This window comes from Centropristis striata, chromosome 15 (assembly GCF_030273125.1).
Source record: "Centropristis striata isolate RG_2023a ecotype Rhode Island chromosome 15, C.striata_1.0, whole genome shotgun sequence".
NCBI classification, from domain to species: Eukaryota; Metazoa; Chordata; class Actinopteri; order Perciformes; family Serranidae; genus Centropristis; species Centropristis striata.
This window is the reverse complement of record NC_081531.1, coordinates 10,969,808-10,979,622: the sequence shown is the minus strand read 5'-3', so window position 1 is coordinate 10,979,622 and position 9,815 is coordinate 10,969,808. Positions and strand designations below refer to the sequence as shown.

Genomic DNA, 9,815 nt, shown 5'->3' with positions numbered 1-9,815 from the left:
GTTCTGCTAGCATATCTAGCACTATTATCTTAGAAGTAACTCCTAAAACAACTGAGATGGAAATAAGAAGTGTTTTCTATTCAAGCATATCTAGTTACATGGTCACCCCTAAAGTTGGAATAAAATATTTTTTACCTCTTTCCATGAAATGATTGTGAAAATGTGATTTATTCTTGATAAATAAAGTGTTTAAAAACTTTATTCATCATTCTCTTCTAAATATATCACAATGAAAATGAATCCACAATTTACAGAGGATTGTGTCTGAAAACAAGATTATTCCAACTTTATGGGTGACCATGAGTCTTTTCACAAATTTTTTTTTATTAATTTAAAAAGAAAGTGAAAATATCAAACAATGATAGGCTAATTAAGCATACATTCATTATATTTTTGTTTTTTGTTTTGTTTCTTTAAGTCTGGCCCTTGGACAAATGTAGTTGATGACCCCTGCTGTAGTGCCTAAAGTGATTTTAATATTCTTCAACTGTCAAGGAAATGTAGAGGAAGTCATCTAGTCAACCCAAAATAATGTTATAAAGTCTATTTACATCTCAGGCCTAATCTTTATTTTGCTGAACTTCAAGTTTTCTAGCTAGGTAAGGACCTAATATGCTCAAATATCTCTATTATGAGGCCAAAAATCCAAAGCTTTTGATACTAGAGGTCCTCCTGCATTATACAGAGAGCTGTTTCTATTGTTTTGTCCACCCTATTTATATCAGTGAGAGTGGGCTAAATAACAGATAACACCTCTCTGTATGATACACTACATTTACATTGTTAGATTAGTAATTTAAGCAGAGACAAGGAAATCTTCTCCTAAAATCTTTTCCATACACTATTTTGAGGGATTATTTCTATGCCGCAATAAACAAAAAGTGAAGGTAAACCCAAATATCAATCTCACAAAACTTTCATATAATCCCTAATCCAAGAAAGTTGTTTCTTGCCACATTCAGATTTTTTAATCCTCCTTCCTGAACTCTCTGAGTAGCTTTCATCTCTCCTTCAGATGTCCTGTTAAGTTGTGCCTTAGAACAGGAAAAGAAGAAAGGTGAAGAATCCCAAAGCCCTGACAGGAGCGCTGACAGAAACATCAAGGTGAAGAGAAATTACACAACATTAAATGACGGGAGGCTTATGGCTGTGGCTCCGGGGAAGAAGGTCAAGAAGACGGGAAGTAAGAGGGTTTCCATGGGACCCAGAAGTGACATCAGCTGCACCAGACTGGGAGGCATCTGCCAGCCGAACAGATACGCGTGCCAAGGCCGATACCTCAAAGACAAGTGTTCAGGGGCCAAGACGAGGCAGTGCTGTATGCCAGGTATGGTGACACAGTTACACATGAATGCAATCAACACGTCTGCATATCTTGTGTACCGTTCTTTCCTGTCTGAGTCATAAAAATGTGTCATATTGAATGTGAGGCGGTATCAATGCCTGACACACCACTGATATAAAATGACATTTCAATGGTTTCTTTCAGCTGAAATTGGCCTTATTTCCACACAAATAGAACACGAGGTGACTCAGCGGATGTGGTTCTTTTTCCACTTTTATGCTTGGCCTTTGGAAATGAAATGACTTTTAAATATGGTGTATTTTGGGATGAAAAGTGCCGGGCTAACATATTACTTTTCTTTTTTCTACCTGTCTCTGTAGTCGGAGCCTGGAGCGTCCTTTGTGCTGGTCACCACAACAACAGAGTGAGGGCGTGTGACGCGCACGGCTGTGGAGCTTTCAACTCCAACAGGTGAATATATATTGTTATTATCTGATTTTTGAGCATCAAATAATTACCCATGCTGCGACACGAGAGCTCTCAAATGCACATGAGTTGATGATGCAGCCCTGATTTTGCATATTCCCCTAAATGGTTCATTATATAGCTTCTGACATGTCTGGTTGTATAATTAACCTAGTTATGAGGCAGACACAACAACAGCTCTACATCAAGGTGAAAACAGATTTTTTACTTTGGTAATTATTTTATGAGTACCCATGCTGCAATACAAGAGTTTCCAAATGCACATAAGTGGATGATTCAGCATTGATGTTGCATATTCTCTTAAATGGTTAATTATATAAGTTCTCACATGTCTGGTTTCATAATTAACCTGGTTATGAGGCAGACACGACAACAGCTCTGCATCAAGGTGAAAACAGATTTTTAACTTTAATATTAAAGGGTGATGTCATTTTATGGAACAGCTCACTCACAACCACATTTATGTCTATAAAGGGACAAGAGAGACTAAAGTTTTATAGGTGATGAGTCCAGATTTCTCTGTGTGGAGGGCTGGGCAGACATTTACTACATCCATAGAGAGACATTAGAATTTACTTCCTTGAAATATGACTAATTGAAACAGGGTTTTTATGGTATCTGTGTAATTCCAATCTTTTCTGTCGCTCTTCTTACAGAGATAATAACCTACATAAAGCAGTGGATCTGGTGTGTGATGACTATGGTATTGTCAACGCTCCATTCTCAGGCTCTCTGGCAGGTCCAGTGAGTCGGAAAGAGCCCGCTGGGAATCGGTATGAAGGGGTCAAACTTCTCAATGATGGTGAGTAGGACAAAATGTCAATATAGTACTTTAAAGTGAGTGCCGAAAGGGAAAGATACCTCCAGAGAGTATGAATCACCATTTATCATTCTAAGATTCAGTCTTTGAAACTGTTCAAATATATATATATGTAGTATCAAGAAGAGGGGAGATCAAGTTATTGTTTGGAAGTCACAAGTCTTAAGTCTTTACAGTCCCAAGTCAAGACAGACAAGTCACGAGTCAAGTCCTAAACTTTGAGTTACAAGTCATAATGTGCTGTTCGCCAAATTAAATGCCATTTTAACTGCAGGAAAATAATTTTATGAATGCTTTTTAAATGTGGATTACTAGTGCAGTGCCCGCAGGAAGTATGTATTCGTACATTACATGCCATACTACATCGTCTGCAACTCCATAAAACACTTTTCACAAGGTACGCACACCATCCAGCACATACACATTGAAAAACATCAAAAAACAAGAAAATATCTCATTCAAACTTCATCATGACTGTATAATAAATCAACAGCATTGCTAGCAGCTCTGCAAGGCTGCAATGATCATCGTAATAAAAAATCATACTGTTAGAACACCCTTGATGTGCTTGTCAAGGAAAAGCCAAAACCCACTTTTCTTTTTCTAAAATGCCACAAATTTATTTGGACTGACACTATAAAGAGAGGCATTTCTTTTTTCCAATGGTCCTTGAATGAGTCATTTGTGACGAATGTTTCCATCAGAAGTGACTCAACCACATAGAAGCTCCAATAACATCTAACAGATTTGATGAAAATCTATTGAATAGATGGACCAACCGACTTACTTTAGGACATTACTATACCTAGTTCACTGTGCATATCAGCTCAGTTTCCTGGAAAGTCCATCTAGAAGTCATCCTGATGTTTGTTACAACTCTATATAATGTAAAAGTGGGTTTTATTAAACCTCTGAAGTCCAGGAGATTTTGGTTCAAATTTATCAACTTCCTTTGCATACATTTCTGTCTCTGTTCAGCATCTTTCAGTCTGTCCTTACATCACATGCATGGCTCATTTTTCTCAACACAAACTTTGCTATCAGTCAGATTTTTCATTTAAATTTAATTAACAAAGTATAAAGCTGTCAGGAACCCAATTTTTATTTTTTTATTTTTTTTTACCATTAATACATACAAAAACAGGAGGAAAAATAATAAATAATAAAACTACAAAACAGTCTATTTGCATGTAAATTAAAAATAGTAATAGTTTTCATTGTAGAAAGAAAATTCACATTTTAAAAATGGTCTAGAAACATAAATGTCACACTGTGAAAGCTCCTATGATTGCACTTTCAACCGGCTTTCTCAGCTTGTCTACATATCATATATAAATAAAGTTATTACTGTAAATAAAACGTGTATTTTCAATAAATAGATGGACTCCAGAGGGTTAAGCCGCTGGAACCTTTTATGTTGCCTCTACAAGTAAATTCTTGTAATCTATAGTGTACGGGGCCACGGCAAGGGCATAGGTGATGTTGGGTTATTATGGTGGAGGCGTTAGGTGGAGATGAAAAGAAGGAGTGATTTAGAGGGATTAGTCAAGGTGTAGAAGAGTGGGGGCTGAGGCTCCATTGAACTCTTGTTTGCCTCTAACATCAGAACCCAGCTGCATGTGAAACCCCATCAAAGGCTGTTTATGAGTAATGACCCCCACTAAGGGCCGTCATTACAGAACGAAGCAGAGCATCAGTGTGTGTGTGTGTTTGTGTGTGTGTGTGTGTGTGTGTGTGTGTGTGTTTGTGTGTGTGTGTGTGCGTGTGTGTGTTCTTGTACTTCCTACATAGTGAGGACCGGAACATATTTTTAACCAACAGAGTGAGGACATTTTTGCAAAGTGAGGACATTTCGGCTGGTCCTCACTTCTTTTAAGGCTTTTTTTGAGATTTCAGACTTTGTTTTTAGGGTTAAAGGTTACAAATAAATGATTTATAAGTGAAACTGTATTGTGTGGTTACAAAACTAACTAAAATTATAGTGAAAATGTCCTTCATTTTCGTCTTTGTCAACTTTTTTCATCCATTATGAAGATGGATAAGGCAAAGGAAATGAAGGCAAAAAATGACTGTGACGTCTTTTAATTTCCCACCCAACAAATACCCCATTACAAAAAACTACAACTAAGACTAAAACTAAACTAAAACTAAAGCATTTAAAAAAAAAAATTCACAACAAAATTAAAACTATAACTAATGAAAAATCCAAAACTATTATAACCTTGCAAGGGAATTCACTGTTCCAATGAGAGTCCTCACAAAGATAAAAGTACAAGAATGTGTGTGTGTGTGTGTGTGTGTGTGTGTGTGTGTGTGTGTGTGTGTGTGTGTGTGTGTGTGTGTGGATGATGGAGCCTGGTAGAAGAGCACACACATGCCTTTTCAGTGCACCCTATAGTTGTGTATCTGTGAGTGTATTTTGGGAACATCCCAAATAAGATAAGGCACCAGAGTGATGAGTAAACATCATTAGTCCTCAATCTGCCTCTACCTCTAATTGAACTGTATTATTAGAGGAACACATGTACTGTCAGCTCCTTTTCATCTCCGGGTAAAACACAGACATGATTAGACATCACAGAGACACATTACCTCGCCATGATACCCACATTAATGCTGAGACACTGATCATTAGGAGCCTGTGAGCTTTAATGATGGTGTTGTGTTGCAGACTAGCCTACTTTTAGGTTGTTTGTTTCAAAGTTGGCAGCCTGCTTGTTTTTCTGTAGAATGGTGAAGGAGAGAAGATAAGAAATGATCCCATCTTGATACATTTAGAGTTATAAATGAGAAATTATGAGCCAGCTGTCTCCACATTTCATACTTGTTGGGTGGTATAAAATATTTTTTTATCTTGACAGGTGTGCTGTTGATTTGTGCAAACAGTGCATTAGGAGAGGTGTATAGCTCTTAAGAATTAGTTGCCCAAAGTGAGAGGATGCTAAAGTTGTCTCATTTCTTTCTATTTTTTTTTACAACAAGTGTTATCATTTTTAATTATTTATCAGCTATTTTTTTTTCGAATTTTACACACCTTCTTTTGGTGTAGAATTTTTTTTTGATGAAGATAAATTAATGTGAATAAGCTGAAAAAATTATTAGACCACCCTTTTTCTTCAATTTCTTGTTCATTTTAATGCCTGGTCCAACTAAAGGTACATTTGTTTGGATAAATATAATAATAACAACAACAACAAAAATTGTCATGCTTTTCTTGATAATAACCAAAATCGTTATCAAGAAAACCATGGAAAATGTCTAGATATCAGTTCTTAAATTAAACTCTTCCTAGGTTTTTTTTGTTTTGTTATCGTTATATTTGTCGAAACGAATGTACCTTTAGTTCTACCAGGCATTAAAATGAACAATAAAGTGAAGAAAACAAGGGTGGTCTAATAATTTTTTTTCCATTCTTTTTACTATTTACTATTTTTACACTACCTACTGCTGTCTGCTGCTAAAAAACAAAAACCCAAACCCTATTGTATTCATTTATATATATATATATATATATATATATATATATATATTACTGTACATATGCACTTTACTGCCTTTCTGCCCTTCTGTTTAGATGCTAAAATGCATTTCATTGTCTAAGTACTTGTACTCTGTGCAATGACAATAAAGTTGAATATAATATAATATAATATAATATAATATAATATAATATAATATAATATAATATAATATAATATAAAAACAGACTCTAATATCCATAAAACTTAATTTTTTTTCTATCTAATCCAGTGTATTGTGTGAAGATCTTCAACATCCGTCCCTACCGGTACGTGGGCCCGGTGGTTCAGGGAGAAGCTCTGGGATATCTGCTGCCGCTGCAGGAACGTTTCTCCGGCATCACGTCACATCTGGAGCTGCGAATGTGTGACGGCACTGACCCTTCACCTTTCATATGACCTCTGACCTCTCCTCTTTGATATGCCGTCTCAGTTTTTACCTTTGTGACATTACGCACCCTTGACCTTTAATATCACTTCTGATTGTCATCTTTCATGATACCTTTTCACCCATTTTAAAACCCTTCACATTTGATCCTACAGATATAAATCCTAATGCTTAAAGGTATCTTTTCCACCTTACGTTAGTTGTAACTTTTCTGTGCCTTAAAACATATTTCTGAAGTTATTACACTTTGAGATTATATTTTCTTATTCTTCATCCTCCACATGTTTTCTTCCCCTAATGAGCAAATTAAGTATATCACTCTTTGATGGCCAACTTTTGCATGACTGTTAATCCTTGGTCTCCATTTTTGCATGTTTTTGATATTTTGTCATATAATTATTATTAGTATTTTCCACTGAATTTTGTGGAAAAACTCCCTGAAAGAGCTCCATCCCCCAACATTGACTCATATAACCGCTTCTATGTAATCTCTTCATATTTGAATGATGCAATCAATTCTTACTTTCATTTCTGCTTTTGATTTAAATGGTTTCTACTTCCACTAACTCAGCTGGAAGTAAAATGTAGGTTGTGAAATATTTAAAATCCCATAATGTTATGACTTGTCATAAAAAAAATCCTAACACTTGTAATGTGCTTTGACAATTCTAACTCATGGTTTTATAAAATCTTATAGAGCAAGTTCTGTGTCTGTGCAGAGAGAACTGCCACATATACAGTGTTGATGTAATGAGCACAACTCGCCAGAAGATAGAGCTGTTTTGCAATAAAACTGTCATCCAACAGCCCATTAGTCTTCCTAATCTGTAAATATGAAAGCATCTACTAACAAAATGATTACAGCTAAATCTAAAATAATACATTGCAACATAGCATTGTGGGATATTAATAGGAAGGAGACAATGAAAAGTTTCTACTTACATAGCATTTTTCTGAAACAAAATTAGCACATTTCCAGTTGAACCCATCAAAAGATTAATCATCTCATGACTGACAGATAGACATTAAGCACATGATAATATCACATGTTAGAGTCTCAGTGAGTCAAGCTTAACAGTTCCTCCCTCAAACAAATTGGTTAAAAAGCAAAATCATGTTGTCTACAGTTAATGCACAAGCATTATGTACAGGTCCACATGTGAGCAAACTATAACATTAGCAACAATTCCCCAAACAAATCATTCTTATCTAATTATAATGAAACTGGGAACATACCTGTGTGCTGTTACCTTTTTGGCATTTCCAAATTAACCAATAGTGGCTATAACAAACAACATTTAGATCACTTGGACCTCTGCTCCCAAATTCATACACTTTTATCAAGTCAAGTCAAATCAGTTGTGTTTCCTGTGTGTCCAGTGTAGTGATGCATTTTGATATTATATTTAAATCACTGGGTCATATTACGTGGAAGGTATTTATTTCTTTCTTTGAAAAAGGATGTTCCATAAAAATTGTAATATAAATTGATTTTTAGAAAGCAGTAAAATCCCATATAAAGCAGTAAAGATATAAAGGGGGTGTCTTGCGTGTCAAGTGTAGTGATCTATTTTGGTATTACATTTTAGTACCACAGTAACACATTACATGGAACTTACTGAGAAAGAAAATCATTAATTTTCCATAAAAACAACCCCCATTATTATAAAATAGCATACGCCCTAAAATCCAATGTGTTTCTCCTATGTTCCAAGTGCCGTGATGTATTTTGGTATTATGTTTGAGTCCCTGGAACACATTTTATTGAAGTTGTTAAAAAAAGAAATCACCAATTTTCCATAAAAACTATGAATATAAAATAGAAGAGGCTTTACAGTCCCTCATAAAGAGATGTCCTTTTTGTCAAGTCAAGTGTTGTGATTTATTTTAGTATTCAATTTTACATTAAAAGACATTTATTAAGAGAAATCATACATTTTCTCAAAATGTTTAATTATAAAATAGAAAAAACACATAAATTACCATATGTAGAGGTATAGTATAGGTCTAGTGTAGAGATGCATCTATCTATAAAAGCAAAAGTGTGTGTGTATGTGTGTCCACGCCTGACTCATCTCATCTGTAAGTCTATTTAGCCTACCTATCTTTTGGAGTTTTAAAGTGCGCTGCAAGGTTCAATTTTCCAATAATATTATGTTTATGTGCTGGGTGGTGTGCATACCTTATGAAAAGTAAGTGTTTTATGGAGTTGCAGACATTGTAGTGTGGCATTTAATGTGCAAATTCTGTTATTCACATCCATCTGTTTGTGCTGTATATAAACTTATTCCCTCCTATATCTGTGTCTGTATATATGTCTAACCATGTTGAATGATTAAGTTTCTTTTTCTTAAAATAACTATTTCTGTGTCTCTTTATATCTCAATGATTATCCATGTATTACCCAATATACACTTTGTATATTAACACTACGCATTAAGAGTATTACACCTCATTGTACATCCCACTTTCACACACAACCTCATTTGGCCATAATTTAAAAAAATCTACTTAATCTCCCACTATACGAATACATACTCCCTGCAGGCACTGCACTAGTATTTTTCAATTTAAGTCGTTGGTCACATTACATGACTTTTTTCTTAATTAAGAATTTTCCATTTAAAAATAATATAAAATTAGGAGACAGTATAGGCCTAGTGATAGAATGATCCTGTAAAAAAAAAAAAGTGCATTAAAAAATTATGTTCTACTTAAGTGCCCTTGAGCATGATGCTGCGTTTAGGTGCAGTCTTGTAATGTCGTATCATTTTCTCTATGGTATAAAGCATAGGTCTCAAACTCACGGCCCTCGGGCCAATTGCGGCCCTTGTGATGATATTTTGTGGCCTTCACCTTGATATGAAAGTTTAATATGGGTTTTATATGAATGGTACTTTACCTTGTTGTGTGTGGAAGGTCCCTTTAATTACTTATTTTGGTAATTTTGTGTCTTTTTTAAATAGTTGTGTCTTTTTTAATAATTTTGTGTCTTTTTTTTAAATAATTTTGTCTTTTTTTTAATAATTTTGTGTCTTTCTTGGTAATTTTGTGTCTTTTTTTAAATAATTTTGTGTCTTTTTTTTTTAGTAATTTTGTGTCTTTTTAAAAATAATTTTGTGTCTTTTTGGTAATTTTGTGTCTTTTTTTATAATTTTGTGTATTTTTTTTTTGTAATTTTGTGTATTTTTTTTTTTTTTTTTGTCATTTTGTTTTTTTTCTGTCATTTTGTGTCTTTTTTTTTTTTTTTTTTTTACTAATTTTGTGTCTTTTTTGGTCATTTTGATACTGCCTCCAGCGGCCCCCAGGTAATTTGAG

General features: G+C 34.5%; 1 protein-coding gene across 1 annotated transcript; it reads left to right on the top strand.

Moving 5' to 3' along the window:
• Positions 1-1,583: 1,583 nt before the first annotated feature.
• Positions 1,584-2,613, top strand: LOC131986985 (leukocyte cell-derived chemotaxin-2-like). Its single transcript, XM_059352126.1, has 2 exons — positions 1,584-1,756; positions 2,428-2,613. Exons 1-2 carry the CDS (start codon positions 1,584-1,586, stop codon positions 2,579-2,581), a joined length of 327 nt encoding a protein of 108 aa, XP_059208109.1. The 3' UTR covers positions 2,582-2,613.
• Positions 2,614-9,815: the final 7,202 nt, after the last annotated feature.

Coding starts and splice junctions, on each gene's coding strand:
- LOC131986985 (XM_059352126.1), top strand. CDS start 1,584: ATGACTTTTAAATATGGTGTATTTTGGGATGAAAAGTGCCGGGCTAAC. Junction 1,757..2,427: donor GGAGCTTTCAACTCCAACAG/GTGAATATATAT, acceptor CTCTTCTTACAG/AGATAATAACCTACATAAAG.